Here is a 26,151-nt window from a genome sequence, read left to right on the forward strand (position 1 = left end):
ATCTATTATTTGTGAGTTAAGTGGTAAAGAATAAATATTTTTTCATTTTGCTCTGCAAAAACGCAAAAATATAGATTGTAATCAATTTAGAAAAAACTCATTTATAGAATACATTTACAAAATTTTTTGTATATCATCTAAAAAAAGATAAATACATTTTTTATTAATAAATATGTGATATATAATGAAAGTCTACGATTTATATCTCGCGAAATACATCTTATGACTATATTTATATATCTTCTGTTTTATAAATCTATATTCCGAATATTCTTTACCATTTATAAACAACGCTCTTACATAAGTAAAAAGTTTTATATCTCCCTACATACATTCGTCTTTAAGGCTCCTGAGTCTTCAAGACTCCTCAACCATATTGAATTACATCATAAGCGGGAAATGTGTCATAAGCGATATGTTAATTTTTCTTGCATACCATTTGTAAATAAAGAGAATTTGGATGAAACAAAATTTTTGGAACAAAATGATGAAATCGCTTTAAAAAATTTATAAAAATAGACCGAAACTATCCTTGCCTCCCCTGACAGTCAATAAATAGTCGTAAAAGGAACGTAAAATATGTTTACCAATTTTTACTTAATGCGCATGCGTAGCCCATTTTTACTTCATGAACCTTTTTTGATTAATTATACTGACTCAGGAGAGATAAGAATAGTCTTGGCCCATTTTTACAAGTATTTTAAAACGATCTTGTTATTTTCTTTCATTCAAATTCTCTTTATTTACAAATGACATGCAAGAAAAATCAATGTGTCATTTCTTGCTTATGACGTCACGATTCAATATGGCTGAGATAACTACTCAGGAACCTTAAATTTTTTTCTATTTCATATATTTATTGATAATAATGCAGCGTAGCAAACTACTTCATAATTTCATTATGTTAATCCAGCCGTCTATCTGTCTGCAAAATAAATTCCATATTCGGCAACAAAACTCAACTATACTTTAGCTCCATCGAAGCAAAATATGAATTAAATCAATTAAAGGGATCAAAGCTCAAGATTAATAAAATTTTCAGTAATATAAACGACTTAACTTTTTTAAAATCTTTTCGCTGCAGTATTTTATTATATTTGTTGCAATGGTTTATTTTTAAAAAATAAAATCATCTAATTCGGAAGCGCAAGCATTTGAAATGAAGAACCATTTTCATTTTCAGGATAACATAAAACTGTAATGCGAGCCATGCTAAAATTATACATTTTCAACATCAAAGAGACATATAAACAAATTATTTTTTTTTTATATGAATGTTCATAATAAACATAATATTAAACGTAGAAACATTCATGTAGTATATAAAAAAATCTAAAATTATTTTGATCTTTAGAGCTTTATTGTGAAAAAATTTTAGAGGGCCTCGTGCTTTCTTTGAAAAATTATGTTTTGACATTAAAAAGTTGTTGCAATATCGCATTATCGAATTTATGTAACTGTTCCACACAAAGCACAATTGAATTATAAGATGATAGAGCAATATTCATAAGCTATGAAGAAAGTATTGTTAATAACTGTAATAATTCATAATTTTGTTAATAATTGTAATAATTACATTCGTAATAATTTATAAATATTACAATTACAGCTTACAATTCGTTTGCTTTGCGTATACGTTCAAATAAACCAAAAGTTTATTTATTTTTATTTATTTATCACAAATAAACCGGAAAACTGTTTTGTAGATCTGGACGATTTTGTTTTGCATCGCATCGTTTTTCTCCGCGAATACTTCCGCTGTTTCTGATCGTCTTGACATCCCGTTGCGAAGAACTCTATACTAGTACCATGACCGATATTTTCGCTATTTTTTAATATATTTCGTACATTTACACTATACATGCAGTCGTTTTGAAGCTGTCGCAAATCATAGTGAGATGCCTGAAATTAATCATACGATAGATGAGGTTAAGATATATCGAGACTCATTTCTCATTTTCGTTTTCATTGCTATGAGTGTTAATATATACAGGGTGGGGAAAAAGTATGGAAGCAAACAATTATTTCCGAAACTATTCATTTTTCGACAAAATGTCTTAGACATAATTTTTATGGTATGAAAAGATGTATTATGTGGCATAGACGGCATGACCTTGAAATGACGATTTTGTTTTGCATCGCATCGTTTTTCTCCGCGAATACTTCCGCTGTTTCTGATCGTCTTGACATCCCGTTGCGAAGAACTCTATACTAGTACCATGACCGATATTTTCGCTATTTTTTAATATATTTCGTACATTTACACTATACATGCAGTCGTTTTGAAGCTGTCGCAAATCATAGTGAGATGCCTGAAATTAATCATACGATAGATGAGGTTAAGATATAGCGAGACTCATTTCTCATTTTCGTTTTCATTGCTATGAGTGTTAATATATATATTATCAAATATTTTTTTTATTTTCTTTTCTTAAATAATGGGATTCGAGATTTGGGAAAAAGAATATCATAATTATTTCAAATTTTTTAATATTTTAAATTAAAAATTAAATTTGGAATCAGGTGTTTTGATACAACTATTCGAAATAATTTCACATATTGAAATTGTTTTGTTAAAAATCTGTTTTGCACAGTCCTAAATTGAACAATGTAATAAGCATTGCTAAACTTTTTCAAATATGAATACATCAAATACAACAGAGAGCACCATCATTTCAATCAAAGTTAGATGTTTTGAACAATACAATATAAATTCTTTATTAAATAAATTAATTTTAGATATGATTGCGCTCCGATAATTTTCGGACTTTCAACACAATCAGTCTGAAACGCTACTAATCTCCCTAAATTCTCCCTAAATTAAATTAGAAAAACTGTAAAGAAGTTATTGCGAAAAATATTACCTCAGCCAGGTTTCGAACCTGAGACCTCTCGACTTTCACCTCAAGACACTCGCCCCAGAAAGTCGAGAAAAATTCCCGGAACCGAAATGATGGCGTTCTCTATCGTATTTGATGTATTCATATGTGTGGTCATTCTAAAGAATAGGTATATATGTGTTTTTTAAATATGTTATTGTTTCAAAGTCTAGGGATGTGTTCCGAGTTACGCATAAAGCACATGATGCATCATTTGTCCTTATTGTTCACTAAATAATGAAAAAGGATAAAATGATACATCATGCGCTTCATGCATAACTCGGAACTCATCCTAGAAAATTATGAAATAATTGAAGCAATAATTAAGATAACAAAAGCAAGCTTAATGCTCTTTTCAACAAAAATATTTATAGAATTCTTATTTTTTACAGAACTGCAATTATAATTCTATTAACAATTAAAACAAATACAATATTAGGAACTAAAAATTTTTTAATATTTTCTTTAAAACAACTTGTTTATAAATCATGTTACTATATTGTTACTATATTTATTTATAAGTTATCTCATCATTTTTTACTATTGTTACTATTTGTTGTTATATAATTGTACAATTAAATTCGGTACGTAATTTTACATTGAGATGTATTCTATATATTTTTTATTAAATTTACGAGAATTTGTCAATCACAGCAATAATTGTTCTTTATGAAAATACAACAACAAAGGAATTCGAAATCAGCATACCTGAACCACTTTCCAAGAATTGGATTTCCGACGATGTTCCGGACCTTTCTTGCGTGAACAGGACTCCTCTTGCCAAGTGATATTATACATGCTAGCGTCGCTGCTTGTTGGCCAAACTAGACGCGCCTTGATCTCTCCACAATGGCAATTCATGCGACGCACATGAAGACCAGCCTGCGTTCGCTCGCATCTGCGAGAACGTCTCCCGATGTCGGCTTCAATGAAAGGTCACTGCTTTCGTTGGTTATCCCGATTACACTGGACTTAGAAGGGAGACTGAGGGAAGGACTGATGAGCTATCATTATCGAGGATCGAGTCAGTTTGGTACCTTACCGTACGCCATATAATCGGTGCTATTGAAGACCTTGGATGCTTTGCGTGAAGTAAGACGCCGACCGCCGTACATCGCCACCGCCTGCACCTGAAGGAAGTACTGGCACTTGAGTTCCAAATTTTTCAATTCATAGCAGGTCTTATCCTGAAAAGCAAATACAAAAAACTCGATTACGCTAAAAACGTTTAGTCGGATGAAAAAATTATCGGCAAAATCTGGAGTATTCAAAATTAAGCTAAAAATTGTTATTAATTAATAATAGGTTAATTAATCATAATTAATTACACAGGCTGACATGAACTTTGATCCAGAAACAGCAATACGTGATCCTGAACATTTCGAACATATTTGTAATTAAAATATTCCGTAGCTAAACTATTTCGTTTTCGCATTATGGATATTAAACACATTTCCAAATTTAATTTGTTTTGCAAGGACTGTACGACCAGTACATCCTTAATTCAAACTATTTAACTACAAAACGAAAATTAGTATAGACACTTTCTTAAACACTTTTTAAATTGATAAAGTTACACGCAGATATCTGTAGCATATAGCGGATATCCGCATTGAAACGGGTAGCAGTATTGCAGACGGTTCTGTGGGTGCTCGAATTAGCAGGTAGGTACTCACATCGTATACAGTTCTGCAGGTACCCGAATTAGCAGGTACCCGCGGAATCAGTTCAAAGCCGTATGCACAGGTAACGGATCTGCGGACGGATACCTGTGTCTATGAATTTTAAGTTACCCGACTTCTTTTCTCGAGCTCTACTAACATCTCAATTTTTTTTTATTTCACTGTGTTAACTCATTTATAATCATAAGTGATTTTCGTAGACTTTTTCATGCTGAATTCGAATCCGTAGCCCATATTTTTTCATCATATGAAGTTTACGAGTTATTCTAATTTAAATATGCCCGAAAAAACTTTTTGGCACTTTAAGATTAGGATATCTCAAAAACCTAATGTGATGGAACAATTTTAGCTGCGAATTTGATTTTAGCATGTTAAAAACCATTAGAATTACATATTGTCATTCCTGGATACAAAAAATATTTTTTTATAGAACTGTGTTATTATATTTTGTAGGGAAAGCTTCAAGCTTTTACGATAGATAGTCGAAAATTTGCTCAAATTTTTTTGGGCATGCTACGAACCTACAGAGTGCAAAGAAAATTTTCCATTTTTTTCAGATCATTTTCTATATATAAAAATTACAAAACTCACATGAATTCAAAAAATTTGGTAATCATTCGAAAGTAGAAATTTTAAGCTTTAAAGTCCATTTTTAAATTTAAATTTTTATAATTTTTAACGAAGATATTGTATATACAATTTTGATGTAAAAAATACCGCAGAACTTTTCCTCCGACCTAGTATTTAAATTTAATATATAATATAAAAATTAATCGATTTAAAGTGAATATATATATATCTCGATTTATATATATATGTCTCAATTTTATTTTTTTCTAATCCTGAGCATATATCGAGATGACACCTCTTTTAAAATTATACGTTTACATTTAATTATTTAAGATGAAATTAATTTAATTTCTTTTATATCTTGTTGTGCAAATAAAAATCAAATTTTAAGAAATCTGCCAACGATAATGAAGAAAACTTACTTTAAGAATCGTCTTATGATAGACGAGAATAGAATCATTTGTTGGTCCGTGGATAAATCTGCTCCAAAATATTTTGTAAAACGATATCGGCACGTCCGACGTCGGTTTAATCCATCGTAAATTAATACGCAGCTTTCCACCAATGAGCCGAGCGTTAGACAAAGTCAAGTTCTGAGGTTCTTTCGGGTTCCGTGGTTCTGCAACCGAGGAGACGCCATTAGATCATTGCTTTTTCACAGTGCAATGCTAATTATATAACAAAACTACATGCTTCGTGTATACGTTCTGCAGTGAACATAATGAAGAAAATAATTTCTCACTGTAGTAAACGATTGTTGCAATTCGATAATAAACATATTTTTTATTCTATATGTTTTTTTCTATATGTATATTATATGTAGAAATTTTTCTGAATTAACACGCGGTATTTTGATCAATTTTTTAATAATATGTAAAATATTTTTTTATGAAATTGTACAATGTATATTTAATATTTATATTTAATATAAGTTAATTCAATAAATTACAGAATAATCTGATCAAATATATTATATAAAAATTATTCTATTTACTAATACAAAATGTGTCCTCTTTTGGTAACTAAAGGTATTGAAGGTAAATGAAGTAGTAGAATGAATCATCTCAACTCGGCTGATTCAAAATGATAACCGTGCACAGATGTGATTTCTAGCTGATTCTTTATCTGTTTAAAAACGCGACGGGAATACTTAATCCGGTTTCACATGATCCGTTGATACGTGAACCGTTCATTATATTAATTATTCTTTTTTTTATGAACTAAACCCGTTTGGCATGATCGTGATGATGGTAGAAAGTTTATATAAAAATATATTAACAATCCAGACTCTCTCTCTCTCTCTCTCTCTCTCTCTCTCTCTCATTTGAGACTCATTTAAGATAATACTTGACATAATAATTTATTTTTAATATAATGTCAATATTTGACATTATAATTAGAGATGAAAATAACCAAATTTTACGGTAATTTACTCGGTAAATAATTTTTGGAAAATAATTTGATATAAAAGTATTTATCCTTTTTAGTTATTAAATTCAAGACACTTTATTTAATTCATATATATTTTTATTTTAATATTACATATTGATATACAGTATAATATATTGTATACCAATATGTAATATTAATATGTTATATTATTTCTTTTAATTATTATATATTAAATATATGACAATGAAAAGGCTAGGTACATAGTCTCAACTAAAGAAACTTCAAATAAGTTTGTTTTATTAGGATTTTGAAAAAAATATAACAAGTAAAGTGATCTTAACTATTTTGTACATATTTTTTTTAATTGTATTCTTATATTTTTTACTTTACAAAATTAAACTTATTAAACTTTCATTTATTTGCTTGCTATTTTAGCGACTAGACTGTTAAAGTTTGACTATTGCAAAAATTGCAAAATGGTAAAGGACTTTTTGACTCGGTTTAGTTCGCTCTACCAGTCCACAAAATATTTGGCGGTCATTCTTGGACGTCCTGTATAATACACTCACCTTTCGTTTTAAAGGGCCTGGAAGGTTGCGAGTATCCGCGTGATCCATTTCCATTGACAGCCGCCACACGAAACTGATACCAGTGTCCTGTTTTCAGCCTACTTCGAAGGGTCGCGTGTGGTTTCGTCGACACATGACATACAGTCCAAGAACTCAATCTAGATTCTATGAACCTAGGGCCGACCAAATGACGCTCTTCGACTAAATACCGAACATCTCTGTCATTGTCGTTAGCGGACACGTTGCTGATACCTGACCTGCTATTGCGCCACGTTAGAAGTACTAGATTTCTCTTTTGTTGTTGTATCTGTAGATTCTCAGGTATAACTGGCAAATCTAATTTAAATTGGACATCGTTATTCACAATAAGTAAATAGTTTTACAGTAGATTTAACAAGCTTTTTATACATTTGCAGATTTTTTAATTAAGAGTTAATTTTTACGTAATTAGAACGTCGAATTAGAGCACATTTCATGAATTTTCCTTATTTTCCACATATTTATGACATTAATTATCTTTGTAATTTATTTTTTAATTTTAACTCGAGCAAAACAAAGTCCATTTAAAATTAAATGAGGAAGGTCCTAATATCTGCTTATATTTCTACACTGTAAGAAAAGATCAGGAAATTGAACTTCGAATTGAGGTAAACCAACTCAATCTCAGAGTTAAATACGGCGAACTAACTGTCGGGTTGCGTCAAGAAGCACTTTAACTATCTTTAATATCTTTCTTGTGTTAAATAAACATTGAATTTATTTGAAGACTATGCGTTTCGCGGATTTTCTCCGTGTCCATATCCATTCTTGGAATGCCAACCTTTCGTAAACCTTGCAGTCCACTTTATCAGGGCGAGCAGCCTGATACTGAACTGTTCCTCCAGGCCGTTCACTTTATATTACGCTGCTTGTTGGAGTGGTTGGGATGGGGAGAAAAAGAGAATTGTGTAGGTGGGAGGAGAGATGGGGAAAATCGATCGGTCTTTAATAATCGAGAGAATGATCTTCCATATTTTATTTATGTTGTAGCCATTGTCTCTATTTAGATTGTTAGTTAATAAAACCACGGTCTCTAACACACAACCAGACGGAAGGATTCTATTCATTCTCTTATAAGTCAAAGGAACAACGGATTAGATTGGCAGGATATTAAATAAACACAATATCCGAACTATCTTCAAACCATCCAAAAAGATAGGACAAATCTTGAGAAATCCTGAAGATCAAAGACCTCCACTCAGCTGCGTAGGAGTATACAAAATACCTTGTTCCTGTGGACAAGTATACATTGGAGAAACCGGGAGAATGGTCAACCTACGGATAAAAGAACACCAACGTAATGTCAGGTTAAAACACGCCACGCAGTCGGTAGTTATCAAAACACAACATCGAAACAGGACATCAAATACTATTTGACAAAACGACCACAATATCCAACATTACATCATACTTTCTAAGAAAGTATAGAGAGGCTATAGAGATACTAAAACACCCTAATAATCTAAATAGAGACAATGGCTACAACATAAATAAAATATGGAAGACTATCCTCCCAGTTATTGAAGACCGATTTTCCTCACTCCTCCCTCCCCTACCTTCCTCTCCACCCATACCCCAATTCTCTTCTTCCCCCCTCCCCCATCACTCTAACAAGCAGCGTTATATAAAGGGAACGACCCGGAGGCCAGAGAAATAGCTCAGTATCAGGCTGCTCCTCGCCCTGATGAAGTAACCTCCAAGGTTCACGAAACGTTGGCATTCGGATTCCGCTGCTGGTGCTCGAAGGAGAAGGATCTGCGAGTTATTTCTACCGAGTGTCAAGAATTGGTTATTAACGAAATTTTTAATGAATTACTTTTGTTAGTTTGTTCAAAATGTAATTAAATCTGTCACATGTACATTAATTAACATTTGGATTTGATTACGTTGCTATTGCGTGATATGGCTGGGAGGAATCCGTGTTGGTATCTGTTCGCGGCCATTGCGTGATATTACCAGGAAGTGTATCTTGCAAAAAAACTGCGCATTTAAATTTTTACTATTGCTTTTTGGAAACACAGCTGATACGAGATCAAATATAAGATACGAGGCAAATGAGAAATGAGAATTGAGGATCAATTGATGACTCTGACGTTTTTGGAAATCTATTCGGGAAGCCGGTGAGTTCTCCTTTAATTTGGGCCGTTTAATTAAATTTTAATCTTAAATATTTACTTTAATTTTATTTTCTTTTTGGATTGCTTTGATATTGCGAGTAGAATCTTAGATTAACAGAGAGGCGACAGGTGAGAAAATGATCTGATTGGTTTGCTAAATCACATGATTCAGCGCCATTTTCTTTCATACTACGGTAGGCTGCGTACGGATTCCCACCCGGGTGCTCCTCGGGTGTCATGTCATTCTTGTTTAACGTTCGGTAAACAACATGGATGATCCGGGGAGCACCCAGGTGAGAATCCGAACGCAGTCGTAGCATTGTAATGTTAGGTTGATGTAGCTTAATATAATAGACGATAATAATGTTATGATATTCCTCAGATTTCTTCCTCAGAATTAAGTGCTGTGTATATATATGTAGTAATAAATATAAAAATAAAAACAAAAAATTTTTTTACTGTGTACCAGTAATAATGATTTAGTCAACTTTGTAAATATGCTTATGACTGTACTGCCCTATCATTAAATTACGTAAATAATTAGTTCAATGTACTTTTCTCCATGATTGGTTTGATCTCCATGTAGATGCAGATTTATTATTATTACGCAGTTAAATCATCCTTGTAGTAGTTGAATGAATATTTAATATTAATACACTTAATCATATTTCAGATCGGTCAATCATATACTTTGATTAAACTTTTGAGTACATTTTACTACGTGAAGTTATTCATCTAATTAGTGAAGTTATTCGTCTATTTAGATTTTTATTCTTCTTGACTTGATATTATACTTCACTTAACTCAAATCGCACAATCTCACATTTAATTCTTTCCACTTTGAGTATTTTTTACAGTGTAAAACTTACTTTTTTACAGTGTAAAACTTACTTTTTAAAGTCTTTATCTTTGTGTCGTTTTTGCAATTTAAAAAATTACTAATCTACATGATACAGATACGAATGGGAAATAAATACATGACTTACAAAGGCTGTGTTCCAAAATGGCTACCAGTACTGAAAACCTATATTGCACATAGCATTATCAGCGTTGACAGTAAATTTGGGACACAGCCAAAATAACAACTGCCACACTCACCGTTTCGACTGTCCAAACCGACGGGATGCATGCACGTGATGCCACAATCATGAGAGCAACACTTTGCCAAATCCGGACAGCGGGAGTCATCGATGCAGGCGATCAAACAAGCAGCTTCGAAGGGCGTCATGGACATTCTCTCAGGACAATAACCAGGTTTCGTGTAATTCGACGCCAAGCAATTTTCCACGCACTACAGCATGATGACAAAATATGATACGAAAGGATTCATTTAAACATATTCATTCCCCTAACTTTTTCTGTACATCTGACATTTTTTTCCTCACATCTTATCACTAAGAAATGTACCAATGCATATGTAATATCCATAAATTATAAAAATTTCATAAACACGTATGTATCTATATATATATATATATATATATATATAATTAGATATGTTTAAGGATACTTATCTATATAATTAGCATTCGTCTTGAAATGGCTATATATAAGTGGCTCAAGTTTTGCGCTGCATGATGGTGTCATCATCACCATCATTAATGAAAATGTCATTTACGCGAATACAAAGTCGATAGTGTGATACAAAAACGTTTATGATGCAAGAAAAAACCGTTGCTTAGATTCTTATATATCCTAATAATGTTTTAGCATAAGTGCAGTATACAGTATCATGTAAGTATCTTCATACAATTTGATAAAGACTTATTTCAAAGAATTACTATTCAAACATAATTAAGAAATTTATTATAATTGTTACTGCTCTAATTAATATCTAAGACAGCCAATAAAATCCATATATTGATATTATTATAATTCTATTACGAAGTAAATGCATTAAAAACATCACGAACTTAAATACATTAAGGTTTTGTAAGATTTCGTAAAAAGTATTTTAAACAATCTTTTTTAATATTTTGCTAAAATTATTATTGATAAAAGCTGTAAAGTATATATATGTATATATCTTATTTTTGTTGATTTATATTGCTTTTTCATCCAGCGACTCATATACGAAGTTATTTCTTTATCATTCCTTCAACGAGGCGGGTTTATCAAGGCCAGCTCGAACTTCATCTTAATTGAAATGCTTTCGATCTGCTCTCCGTCTCTCGATCCGATCCAATCCCGTCGGTACCAAAAAAAAATACGGCTAATCGTTATGTAAAAAGAAAAAATAAAAATACAACAAATCGCTGCCGATGGTGAGTTTTACCACGATTGAGAACTTCCCTGCCATTTTCGTGGAAGCCAATTCTCGCTGCATAGTTACGAAACTGCCGATCCTCGATTCTGTTCAAATACGAAATGCGAGTTCGGATCCTTTAAACGGGCCTCGGGGCATATTCCTGATCATCAGGACGAAGATGCCCTTTCATATATATATATATATATATATATATAAAACATATACATATATTCCAACCTAATATGTACGCATTCGAGTAACGCATGTTGCTGTGTTTTTATGCCGTCATCATTTTCGTACAATGTAGACGCGAGAAAGCAGGTCCAGCAAAGTCGATTAAAAAATGCAACATTTAAGATAAACGTCGGCGACGTGTAAGACGTATGATTACAAGCGTAATATGGTGTCTGCAAAGTGCGTTAAGCTTAATAGCAACTGAAAGCAAATTTTCAAAGTCTCGTTAAAATAAGTACCTACATTGTATCAAATTTCGAGATTATGCTTCATCAAAACCTGCATTAAAATAGACATATCGCGTAAAAGGAAGAGTCGCGAGTCGTCATTTATAATTGTAACGCAGCATGTTTCCTTCGCAGAACTATGCCGGATGTTGCTTGGTTTATAGTCTGCTATATCGTCTATATAGTGACTTAGTGACATATGCGTGTAACTAGATAGGTCATAAAGAATCATTCGAAGAAAATACCTTATTTTTACTACAAACAAACGATCTTGACGAAGCTGCTACTTACAATTAGTGCGATTTTTGTTGCATATAAAGTATGACATATAATCAAAGCATCTTTATCGATAATTATTTTAAATAATCATAAAAATCATATATATGACTTTCCACATCATATCTCTTACTCTAAATCACCGAATACATATATAATATTTTTATAATAAATTCTGTAAAAAAGGAATAAACTTAATAGCATGTAAAAGATTTTTTCTGAAATGTAATATTGTATAAGTACAAACAATATCATTTATACAGCTGATTTATACAAAAATTATACAAGAAAATAGTGTAAATATATTAGATAAACGATTCAAATATTTAAATGCATTAAACGCACGATGTTATCAGCAATGCGACATAATTCGTCGTTACGAGCTTTTACTTTAAAGATTATTTTAAAAATCAAAGATTACGTAATTACTTGTGATAAAAAAAACCAAGAAAAGAGCAAATTAATTTTCTTTTTAAATATAATTAGGATGTCTTAAACTGATGTTGACATTAGAAATATCCCAGAAGTCAAAAGATTGACGGCATTTTGATACGTGGGTAGAGCTGGCGACCTTTGCGACAAGTTCTGATAAGATTTGCAAAATGACAAATCGCGGGCTCTTCCCGGAAGAAATCCAGGAACATTTTTGAGATCGTTTACTCGTTGTCGCGCTGTTACGACCGCGACATATGTCATTCGAACAGTCAGGGAAACTGGTTCGCATACTTATTGGCCTACTTTTTACAGAGGGAAGCGAACACGCCGAGCGAAACGAACCCGTGGCACCGCACCGGACAACGTCGTCGACGGTGATTGCTTGGGGCCATTGACCAGCTAATAAAGTTCACAATGTGAGGGTCGCATTGTCAGTAACGCTGCGATCAATATATTGTTAGCGAAATCATACGTATCGCATTACTCCTTTATTATGCCTGCTCCCTTTCCCAGGGGATTCTCGGAGACTGTTCGGGCACCGCCTGAATAGACTCCCGATTATCCATACCGTTGCTCCACAGAGCAGAACCGTGTATTCAGAAACAACCAGATTACGACATAGTATTTTTTATTTTGTACAGAAGAAACTAGAAAATTATTAATTGAATATTTTTACACACATATACTATTAAATTTTATAGGGTCAAAAAAGTTATAAGTGAGGGAAGGATGATAGGTGTAATATTACTAGATTTAAAAAGAGTATTTGAGATTGTTGATAGAGAGATTTTGTTAAATAAATTGAAATGTTATGGTATACAAGATATTGTATTGAAATGATTTAGAAGTTATTTGCAAGGTAGAATGCAAAAAGTTAAATATAATGGATTTCTCTGAATCAGCTAAAGCTGAAATAGGGGTACCACAAGGATCGGTTAAGGGTCCGTTGTTGTTCTTGTTATACATAAATGACATGGATACGATCATTAACAAAAATTGTGAATTGAAATTATTTGCTGACGATGCAATAATTTATACCACGAGATACTCGAGCATTGCAATTATATAGCGTCTCTCCGCTTAAAAAGAAACACAACATAAATACATCTCCTACAAAACAGTTCCACTTTTATCTAAAATATTTTTTCGTATCGTCAAAAATAAGTGAAATATTCAAAGCTTTCGAGTTAAATGGACTCTATATATACACATATATGCATAAATATTCAATGTGTCATAATATTTATTTCCCTTCCTATCTCCGATTCCTCTCCCTATCTCATTCTCTATCTGTTTCTTTGTTGACTACATTTTCCACAAAAATACGAAAACGATTGCTAGCTTGACTTCCGCATTCCGTTGTCAGTTAAGATATGTTGCAAGCCAAACGGGAATATTACATCGAATCTCGGCGTATAATATTATCAGAATTGATTTCTATTTATTATCGAGTTTTTTGACGTGTTATTAGAAGTATATAATTGTATAATTAGATAATTGTATAAGTTAATTATGTTCTTCTCACATGCTGACAGTTTCGGGGGTGGATACATTATATGATAATTTTTTAATCTACAAAATTCTTATTCCAGAATCTTTTTTTTTTAATTTCAATTAAATAAATAAAATATGAATTACAGTATATAATATATATAAAATTGTATAAATACAAAATACACGTAATATTATAAATTAATAAATAATCTGAAAAGAGTTATATATGAGATACGAATCTCTATATGACACTTCATAAAAATTTAACTTATACAGGCACTGTTTATCATATTGACTGGAATTCCATTCTCTACAGATAACGAAGTTTTATACGTTTTCTCTGATACATTTTCTTCGACGTACATCGTATGTAAGAAATAAATGAACGATTGTCACTTTCGTGGTACTTGCATCGCGAGTGATAATCGCCCTCGGGACGTAAAAGGGTGAAAAGAGCAATTCGAGGTGCGCGATCTGATGAAGCGTCGTCACGGTCGAAGAATTAACTTCGCCGAAGCGCGCCGAGATTGTAGAGTGATATCCGAAGCGATCACGCGAATCAAAGATGTATAAGAAGGCTAACGAAGTTCACCAGATCTCGCTCTTCTGTCCCTCTCTGCATCGGCAAAGAGGCATCGTCTTCTTTGTCGATCGTGCCGAAGGCGCGTAGGAGCCGATCTGTTCCAGTCGAGAGCTTCTTCGCGAAGATTGGAGCGCGCGGCCGTCGTGAAGTGATCGCGAAGATTAGGGTATGGCAGGAGACTAATGTAGTCCGCCGCGAAGATCGCCGATAGTGTCGATCGGCAATACTGAAAAATCATGCACGCCGATCCTTGCTCCATCTTCCTCCACCTCCCCCGCGGACCCGCTTTCTTTTCTTCTCTCTTCCTCCCGATCTTTCTTGCATCGGTGGACTACCCCAATTAAAGACTTCGCAAAGATCGCAGTTTGAAGTATTCATTAAGATCGATATAGCCGAGGCGGCCTTCCATCGAAGTTCATCGCGAGAATTGGCCGGCCGCCGATCGCCGTCGTTAAGAAAATTATATTGCCCATTGGCGATTCACCAGCGTCGTTTTCTTTTCGCTTCATCTTCTTCTTTCCCTTGTACTTCGTTTCTTTTCGCACGTATTCTTTCCCTCGCAATGACACCAATAATTAATAATCAAAACGATGCCGCATGTGAAACTTGCATTTGATCGGCAAATTTCCAGTGGAGTTCCCCGCGATATAATGATCGCGCTAACGAAGTCGATTGTCATAGCAATGGTTTATCTTTTTTTGCATCAACATTCTAAAGGATGCCGCTTCTTTGATATTGAAAAATTCATGTCTGCTCATTAAACGTTACTTTCAAATTGAAGTTTCGCAATAACAGTTAAATATGCTAATGCTAATGAAGTTAATTGTAGTAACAGTGGACAATTACATTTTTTCCCTGGTCTCTTCTATATTTTTATAACACAAGCATATAAAATTATTATTAATGAAATTCCATTTTGATGACTATATTGACTAAGTTAATTAATGATAAATACTAATTATTTCTTTTTTTTATTAGCATTCGCTAAAGCAATGCGTCATTGATCAAACTGCAAAGTTTACTTCAGTTAATTAAAGCAAAGTAAATGCTATTAAAAGAATGCGGAAAATTATGTAATGGATTGCGCGAAGATAAAAATACTACGCTATAAATTCCAATGGAACGTGCACAAAATATCTCGACAGAAATAATGCTTTGTAAATACTCTATGAATGTTTTGCACTTCAAACATTAATTGGGAATGACACATAAACAAATGAATAACATTTCACGGAAACGAGAGTGCAAATTAACACTAATCAGGAACTATCTTCAAATTATAAATTAAAAATACTTATCCTTCATATATAATATGAAATGAAAAGTAGAGAATTTAAACTATTCCAAAAATAACTGGAAAAAAGTAATTACTATAAGCATGGTTGAACTAGTATATACTTTGAATATTACTCTTTACCTTCTCTGAACGAATTAAAATCATTAAAATAAACCAATGAAAAGAGGCTCGAACGAATCAATCAATAAGATATATATATAAAAAAAGCCAATAAGAGCCAAAACCAGCTGTTCGGGTGCACATAAGTGTCTTTATTCTCGTGTGAATAACAATAACAAAATCATAAACGTTTCAACCCTTCTTTTGGGTCCTTATCAATATGGAATCTAATTCTAAATTATATAAGTAAGTTTATTAAAAAAATGTAATTAAAGTCGGTGCAATTATCTATTTAAGGTGGTGAAGCATGACAAACTCACACGTTCTTTCCTATCCAAATGCCAATTTAGCTATATAAAGAATAGCCAAATGAATATTACGAATACAAAATTTTTACAATGATATATAAAAACTTACACAAATAAAAACGGTGTCATATACGTTGTGATTATCATAAATATTAAAATTTTTAACAATAATATTATAAAAATTTGGATAAAATAAAAACGGTGTTATATACATTATGTCAAAAGTCAAAGCCATCTCGTTCATCAAATTGTCAGATTTTCTATTTAGTTATTCATAAGAAAAACGGAAATTAACAAAGAGAATAAATAAAATCACTTGTCTGAGTTTAAATTTTATTAGACTTACATGTAATCATTGTCACACGACTCGACATAAAGTTTTTGTGGTGTCAGTGGTTAGAGTTGAAATGAGAATAAAGGCAAAATAATAAAGGCAAGTAGTTATTGAAATAAAAATAAAACTATAAAGAACATAAGGGGAAGAAAAAGGAGAAGAAGCACGTCAACGATTCCGTAAACAAATTCATATATAGTGGGTTTAAAAAATAAGTATCATTTTGTAAATTTAAACTCTGTTTCTTTTGCTTTATATAGATAATTTCCGATATTAATCTTTTATTAAGTATCCTTTCTTCACCTAATATCTTGATATTTTCCCAATCAAATTTATGTTAATGATTAATTCTGTGTTTAGTTATTACAGAATGGTGTGTCGTGTTCCAATTTATATGATTCCTATGTTCATTAATGCGTGTCTTCAAACATCTACCTGTTTAACCCACATACGATGCTTCACAATCTCGACAATCAATTTTATATACAACGTCTGTCCGAGATAGATTGGAACAAACGTCTCTTTATGACCCCTGATGAACTTTTTAAGATTATTAATCCCTTTATATGCCATGTGTTCTACGGACTCTTTTTAAAAAAATTTTTTTATTTTTCCGATAAAAATGGAATAACAATTATTGTGAAAAATCTGTGATTAATTTTCCCATCATTCTTGTCTGTTGTATTGTCTTTAGATGTGTTAACCTGATCGTTCATTTGTTTGAATTTTTTTTTACAACCTTCTTTTGATTTTAGTGAAAATGAGTTTTAATGGGTATCCATTGTTTATAAGAATTTGAATTATTCAAAGTTTTCCTGATGGAAAATAGAGCGGGACAACGAAAGAACTTTATCTATTAATCCAAAAATTGTTCCCACTCTTTGGCATAGAGGATGTCTACAAAAATAATTCAAGTAGCGACCAGAAAATGTAGGTTTGTGGTAAATTCATAATTCGTACCTTAACACGTGCAATAAAGTCACTTTTACAATGTAATTTACAAATTGGACTTATCCAGTTTATGCATCCAATCCTTTCATTATCACGTTTCGCTATTTCTCTATTTTTATATGTTTGTTAGCGCCAGATATACCCACGCAGCATCAATAGGAATTAATTTCACCGCCAAAGATAATTTTGCCGCCTTTGTGCTATTGATGCCGGAAACGGAAAGCTTCGTCGATCGCTTGCAATCGCGGAGTTCCCGAAGATTGACGCGCCGCGCAAAAGCGCACGATGCAGTCGAGTGCCATCGAGAAGATTGATCGTCGGTACTTCAGAATAAGAACCTGTTTTCGATAATGTCGGAAGATACATTTCTAGTGCGCCATAGGTGTACATCCGGACTTAGTGAGTTGCGCCGCGCGCGGCGCAACTCTTTTATAGGCCATTACTTCGAAACTTTATTGCTGGCCGCCAGTCAAAGCTTGAGGGCTATCTCTTTGTCATTCCTTCTCGTCCACTATCCCACCTCGTCCTCTCGCAACCGCCTCCACTCCATCAACGACTCTCCGGAATCATTTCGGGACCGTTTGCTGTAATGACGTGTGTATACACGCCGGCGAAAAATATTAGCAGTAAAGCGGCCAAGTTCGCTGAAGAGTTACTGCCAAGTCAATGGATGTTGTCTCTTATATTGGTCGTGGCGTTATCGCGTGACTAATTAAAGTCTTTAATTTTCACTAGTCGTATTGTGAATATACTTTATCTTCATTTGTGATACGCGAAGATATTAGAATCGTAAGATGCTATTGGAGATATCAAAGGGTTAATTCAAATTCGAGCCTATTCTACAATTGCGTAGTTTAATTGTTGTAAATAGTTGCAGTTGTAAGAATTGATCAATCACAGTGAAATAATAATAATTATGTCTAAACATTTACACAAAATTTATTATTATTAATCTCACATACTTTTTTTTATTACAATATTATAATTTAATTGTATTTAAAGATTACAATTAAATTTTAATATTATATTAAAAGTATTTGAAATTAATAATAATATAAACAAGTATATAAAGTTTTGTGTAACTGTCCGGACATAAATATAGATCCAGTCACTCTCTGAGTCGTTTTTCTTATAAGGAAAATATTTGTGGTTGGTCAATTCTTACAACTATACGTTTACGTAATGTAGATTAGGCTTAACGTAGCAATCAAGACATCTCTCTGTAAATAAAGATAATCTTAATGTTAACTATTGTAACTCTTTATGTAATTTAAGCCTCAAAGCGGTCGTAATAATGAAATTATATTTTTTACTTGTGAAGAACTTGTCGAGAAACATCCGTTTTGGCGTGCATATGATACGGCATGGTTTCTTTGGGCAGATGACCCATATACAATGTTATCGATTCGCCGTTGTTGACTGCCGAATTAGCATCGTTCGAGTTAAGTCCCACGGACGGTGGCACGGCGTGCCTCATAAATCGTCGAGCGTGACGATGAGATTCAAGTGGGCGCGGACTCAGGGACGCTCGGACTCGCATAACTAATTACACGCGAGCGAGAACCCGCAAAACCTGGACAAGCCCCGGATGAATCATCGATGTCCGCGTCTGCGATTCTTAAGAAGGCGACAAAGCGTTGCGAGAACCAGTTTATTTAGCGACGCTATCGAGTGTCGAATCGGCCATCGAAATTAAAATCGATCTCCACTCGGACAGCGGCGTACAATGTAGCGCGTTGATTAATCGAAGCGATTATTCCGCCTGATTGCAACGCGCGGGTCGATGCCATAAGCGCCAACAACGATCGAACTTGTTGAGAATAATGATTGTGTTTGTGCGATTCTAATATTCTACCCTGTCATTAATGCTTCCAAACTGAAATGTTAATTTTTATAATGTCCTCCAAATGTTTATCAAGTAATGCTTTTTAACGTAATCCAAACGTAGAAAAAAATTCTTAATTAAAAATCCTCGACTTTGCATGTGTTAATAACTTTATATTGAAATCCACAGTAATTAATTTGGAATAAAAGTTCGTAATGTTGTACGAACTTCAAAATTCAAACAGCTGTAACTTTGTTAAAATGAACAAAATTTTGAGTTTCTAAAAGTTTTTACATATAGAAAATTACGAACTAGACAAAACGGGAAATTTTCTTCTCACTTTGTGAGTCTGTCACGCACTTTAAAAAAAACTTGCAAGTTTTGTTAACGTTCAAGTTTTTCTTATAAAAATAGTTTTAAAAAATGTTCCTAAAATTCATTGTTAATGCTTATTGCGAATTAAATAAAAAAGCATTTGACTTTAATTGCTCGTAACTTAGATAAAAATTGTCGTATAGTAATTAAAATAAACAGAATTTTAAAGCTGAAACTTCGAATAGTATTTGTCAATTTTTTTAAAAAAACAGACAAATAAAGTAGCATTACGAACTGTTCCAATCCAATACAATATAATACAGTATATAGGATTATATAACAGTGTTAGTTGAAATGAAATATTATCACAAAATATCGCTCTCTCTCTCTCTCTGATAATAATAATATTACAGATATTAATGGCGATACAGTTAAGATAATCTCGCTTGTACAACGTGTCCTCATCTTACGTACCTCGTCAGAATGATTCTCCCCGCATCGAGCGTCGCACCTGGCCACTCTAATGGAGTCGTACTCCTCGACGTATCGCGTCCACGATGCCAAACATCCTGGTAGGAGCAACCACCATGGCCACCATTCTGCGCAGATATCATTTTATTAACTCTTCCGTATCCAGCAGACGGAATTTTACGGGGCTTATTTTTTTTCTTTATTTATAATACGCAAACGTGTGGCTTTGCAATCAATATATTCTGGATGGTCCGAGTGATCTTTAGGCAGGATAAAAGAAAAACGCTCCTATCAAATCAATGTTATATAATAATAGTGTACATTTGACCTTTGCACGGCACACAATTTGTTCGGCAGTAAGACTAAATAAATTTCAAAAGAATTGGATTCCTGGCTGAATGGCTCTTTGCACTTTCCTCATACATTCACATCCCGCCTTGCTATTGGCATTACCTCCCACGACGGTAATTCCAAGGAAGCGCGATACGTATGTACGCTCAGTATGCTACCCGCTGGGACAGCTCTTCAAGCACCATTTAGTCCATCTTAGGAATTCATCCTTTTTTACTTGCGGACCGGGCGAACGACTGACTGCTGTAGCCCGCTCCCGGAGAGATTGTTTCTTCGTTGTAACAAAAGTACGATTCATGCGGTCGCGTATTCGTTCGTTCGCTCGATCGATTGCGATCACAAGACATACGCTACCTGCGTCCGATTCCACGCGCCTCCTCAGAATTCCGATTGGGGCTTGTCAACAAGAAGATAGCAGAAGATCGCAATCCGCTTTTTCGCCGTTCGCGTAAATGCGGAGACCGGAATGACACGACGGAGACTGCGAGTCACGGAAATAAAGTGAAAACGCACGGTGACGATCGTGATCGAGCATACTGTGTGATTGATGAATAAAAACTGTAAATTGGGACTTTCACATGAATTATTGTTAAACAGATTATTTAAAAATCTATAAAAAGAAATGAGAAAAACATTAAACAATTTATTCCTATTATTTATAATAGTTTTATTATTAAAATTAATTTTAAAAATAATATTAATTATTATTTTATTGCTTTATTATTATTATACTATTACCTATAACGGAAGAGTTACGAAGAAGATTAATATTTGCATCTTTCGTCATATTTGAATGAATTCTATATCACAGTCTATATTTGCGATCATAATTTGTATAAAATCTCATTTTTTATTTCAACAATGTTCCTAGTTTGCCTATAATTAACACCATGATCTTAATATACGTTAAGTACGACATTGATCGTCAAAAAGAACCGCGCCTGTCGGTGACTTCAATGCCCGTTCTCAACAGTTTCAACAAGAAGGACGTGTTCGTCCTCTCGATTGTGAGAGGAGTATGAGCAGAGAAAGGGTTACTAACGACAGTCGAACGGAAACATAACGACCTCTTAATTTTTTGCCTGCTGTCAATTCACGCGTTTAATAGTCTGATCCTGGCCCGTTAATTAACGCGGATCTCTCGAAGGTGCTCGAGCGCTTATGCTTGATTCCAGTGTGAATGTATATACTCCCACTTATCATAATTAATTATCTTTAGACTGTCTTACTTGATAAGAGAAAAATTTATTATTATTATATTATTTGCAAAAACTAAAAATCTTAAATTTGAGCTAAGATTGATTTAACGTTAATTTTTTAATCAAATGGGAAGAAATTAAATAAATAATTTATAATATAGATATCATCACGTATGTCACTTCATTTAATACTAAACGTAATTTCATATTTTATGCGTTCCTCTTATATATTGAACGTATACATTCTTCTTTCAGATTGGTAATTATTATAAATTGTTACGTTTGGTACTAAAAATGAAAAAATAGATACAAAAAGATAAAGAAAATAGCAGAAAATAGAACAATCTGCCTTTTTCACTTTATTGTTTATTCATACTTTTTTAGAACGTCAACCGAACTAGAGATGTAGTTCATAACGAACAATGCACGACGTTAAACTGATATTTTGCTAGTTGATATACTGCTTGATTTGTATATTAATTTAATTAAAAATTTTTTTTAATTTAATTATAGACGTATGCATCGTACTAATGATAAAAACAGAAACTTGTACAGAAACTCACGTATTTACTCCGTAATATCATCTGGATTTATTTTTTATAATTAATGATTTAATCGAGATTTCCTCCTTGCTATTTATGCTTATCTCGATGTTTTTCGCAAAAGTGCGTCATGCATTTCTGAATTCACGTATCATTCGATGTCCGGAAAAGAAAAAGGAATATTAGACTCACTGTCTTTTGCAGATATTAGCACAGTAAATGAGTCAATAATAATTACTTTTATTTAAAAAATATTATTGCTATTATTATATATTCATTTGAAAGAAATATTTGTATTTATTAAACACATTTTTATATATTGAGGACAAAACACATTATAGAAATAAATATTTACCTGGAAAAAAATTCTAATATTTGCATATTTTATAAATTAGATTATTTTTTGATAAAACATATTAAATTTAAAGTTTTATAAATATACATTAAGTGTTTCGGTTTTTTTTTGTTAAATTATTGTGTAAATATTCTATATTTACAGTCAGTGTACAAGAGCGTAGTCAGCAGTTCTTTGAAAGAAACCGAGTATCCTAAAAAAATTAAAGTTTATATTTAAAAAATACATTACATTCACTAAAATGCATTTACTTATTGTTAGTTATGGCATCCAATCACTATTATCATTAATTATAACTTATCGTCAAGATATGCTTCTTACAAAATTTTTGGCTAAAGTTTTAGATAAAAATCTCCAAATATTTCGAATGTGCCAAAGATAACTGTTTCAAAATAAATATTCGTGTTTGTCGAAACTTCATCTTCGTGTGATTAAGCAGATATTTTTATTTTTACGGATTTGCGTCCGGAGATTGGAGAGACCAATCGATTGATGTCATTTTTACATTTGTAAAAATTTCTTAAAAAGCATGTTTCGTAGAAAGCATGATTACAAGCTATAATTAATGATAATGGTAATTGGATGCCATAACTAAGTAAATATTATTACATTTTAATAAATGTAATGTGTAAAATATAACTTTAATTGTTAATATACTTGATTTCTTTCGGAGAACTACTGACTATAACGATCTTGTACCACTGACTATATTACTACACTACACATATTCTCTACATAAGTTCTTTGAATTAGAGAAGTTAAATTAAATTAAATTAATGGTTTTGTTTTTGGATAAAAAATGTATATTTTATGATAAAAATTTAACATTTCGCAATTTTACTTTTCAATTACTAACTATCAATTTTTATATAATAAATGGGAAACTCGAAATTATACTACCAAGAATCTTTCAGTTAAAACGGTACTTCAACAAGATCAGCGTTTGCAAGTAATTCTTGTCAATCCACTTTAGCTTTATGCGAAATGTTTTATACGTTTTATATCAGGAGACATGGTAGTGTCTCGGCGCTAATTATAATATACTTCTAATTTTAGAATTTTATATCAGAACAAAATTTTTATAAGAATTTTATTTGCTTTTTTCAATTGCTTATAACTTGAAAACTATTTGTACGTGTTGTTTAACTTTACATTTAATTGATAATACAATAATGAGAATAACGTTACAATATTATAAAACAAAAGATTCAATCCAAAAGGATCAAGAATAATCTTAAAGTTTAAGCATTTTATTATAAATAAAATCCATTTAATAAAATTATAATAAGATATATAAATCAAATTAATAATATATTGATGCAAAATCGTTGTGGACAATAATGAAGTATGCAAAGTAATTAACATTTCTATTTCGATCCATCATTAATGATAAACGCTGTTGTAAATATGCGTTGCATAATCTTCAATTTACAACCCCATATCCTGCCATACGTACTTTTAAGGGTGACCGGTAGTTGTTGCCTGCGCCTTCTCTTCGCGGTTAGAGCTGACGTCGGAATGCCGGCGTGCGGCATCGAATTGCTGATGGTCTTCCGGGAGTAGTCTACTCGATCTCAATTTCTATTTCGCAGATTCCTTTCCCTCAAATAAACAATTAAAGATCACTCCTCGGAAGACCGAAAAAGTTGATCAGTGGGCTTTTTAGTGATTATATAACGCGACGTCACCTTTCTTAGAGGAGACGTGAACGGTGGTGCATGGCGCCAATCCGCTCGCTTATTAAGTGAGCAGCGATGTGTAGGATATCTAACCCTCAGGTATCTATCCCGATCTTCCCGATCAGCTACGGTAACAATCCACTGTTCAAGACTAAACCCGTAAGACCGAACCGAAGCGTTCGAACTGGGATCGAGCTTACTTTCCTGTGCAATCTGATCCTCCTCTCCTGCTCTCGCCCTCCTGGCGCAGTCTTCTCCTACTCTACACGCCAGGCCCACACTACTTCGTTTCCACCACTCTCTACCGCCACCGCCACCCATCGCAATGACCGAATCATTAACTTCAGGAAGGGTCCTGGCTCGCGCTCAAGCAAGGAGCACACGCGCAGGGAGTCCGTTCGCCAAACCAACGCGACGAGAACTTCCTTCCTATTCCTTTCTTTCTTTCTTTCTTTCTTTTGTGCGTCCCTAATGCATTTAAGGACACAGTAGCGCTCTTTGACCCTCTTTCTTCAGAGAAGAGGGTTTCTTCTTTGATCTCCTAACCTTACTTGTTTCTTCTAACTTTACATATTAACTGTGGAAAAGGGTTTTATGATCTTTTTTATTTTAAACATTTCTTATTAAAAAAAATTTATAAAAATGTTTATTTATATCATTTGTTTATTTTTATATCATATTTATATCATTTTTTTTACTATTGTGCAAAATAATTTTTTCCAGTATGTAATCTATATTGAAAGTACAAGAAAAAAATATTCCAAAAAAAAATTGAATTATATTTTTTAAGCATGCTCTTATTATATACAAACGAATTTTAATTTATATTAAGTATATACATATATAAATTTTAGTTCTATTTTATATTTTATATGTGCAAAAATGATGTCGACATTTTTATTGTTTGTATACGTACAAATGCACTGTACGTTCACATCAATCCATAATCCGATCGCTGTTTAACATCTTACGTGACCTATACTAGAAACATTCTTCAAAAATGGAGTTGAACACCACTCATAACTATGCCGGTCAAAACAACTTGGCGTGAGATTCTTTTTCCACAGGGTAACTATTCAGGCGTGAGAAAGTTACCAATCAACTTCCCTTATAGGAAACTTCTATAATTTTATAATTATTAATATGTAACTATTAGCATTTCCAATTCGTAAAATAATTTTTAGACAATAAAATAATCATTAATTTTATTATATAATATATAAAAAAAAGAAAAATTAAATTTATTATAATAATAAAACATGACAAGATTAATAACTAAAAAAAAAAAAAAAAAAATAAATATGTGACTTATCTGTATTAATCATATTAATTTAATCATTACTTTAACGATTTTTATTTGACTTTTATGTGTATTTTTCCTAATAATGACATAATTACATATGTATGTATACATATAAATATGAACAAGAATAGAATTTGTTTTATTTCAAATTGCACCGCGACGTATGTAGAATAAAAGAAGGAATCATACAAAAGAAAAGGTCCTCTTAAGAGTCCTTCTATCTTGACTTCGGGTTTTGGGTGTTGCAACGAATTCTCTCGACACGGAGTCCGCTGCATATACAGGTTACTGGCGACCTGTGTGGCATGAGAACGGGGCCCGCTCTTCCCACATAATGAACGACTTCGAAGAACGGTAGTAGCATTGACCTGAATCTA

General features: G+C 32.7%; 1 protein-coding gene across 1 annotated transcript; it reads right to left on the bottom strand.

The window, feature by feature from the left end:
- Positions 1-1,629: 1,629 nt before the first annotated feature.
- Kal1 (anosmin-1 Kallmann syndrome 1) lies at positions 1,630-24,792 on the bottom strand. Its single transcript, XM_018512448.1, has 9 exons — positions 24,565-24,792; positions 24,249-24,342; positions 20,349-20,473; positions 10,347-10,539; positions 7,093-7,428; positions 5,554-5,750; positions 3,922-4,066; positions 3,588-3,802; positions 1,630-1,902 (listed from the first exon to the last, which is right to left on the bottom strand). The coding sequence occupies exons 1-9, from the start codon at positions 24,790-24,792 to the stop codon at positions 1,666-1,668; spliced, it is 1,770 nt and encodes a 589-aa protein (XP_018367950.1). The 3' UTR covers positions 1,630-1,665.
- Positions 24,793-26,151: the final 1,359 nt, after the last annotated feature.

This window comes from Trachymyrmex cornetzi, unplaced genomic scaffold (genome assembly GCF_001594075.2).
Source record: "Trachymyrmex cornetzi isolate Tcor2-1 unplaced genomic scaffold, Tcor1.1 scaffold412, whole genome shotgun sequence".
Taxonomy (NCBI): domain Eukaryota; kingdom Metazoa; phylum Arthropoda; class Insecta; order Hymenoptera; family Formicidae; genus Trachymyrmex; species Trachymyrmex cornetzi.

Bases quoted from the DNA above. Each gene is read 5' to 3' on its own strand.
- Kal1 (XM_018512448.1), bottom strand. From the start codon at position 24,792: ATGGGTGGCGGTGGCGGTAGAGAGTGGTGGAAACGAAGTAGTGTGGGC. The intron at 10,540-20,348 runs GTACGTAAGATG...ATCATGCTGTAG, and splicing joins GGGAGAATCATTCTGACGAG to TGCGTGGAAAATTGCTTGGC. The intron at 7,429-10,346 runs GTGAGTGTGGCA...AATTTAAATTAG, and splicing joins CGGTTTGGACAGTCGAAACG to ATTTGCCAGTTATACCTGAG.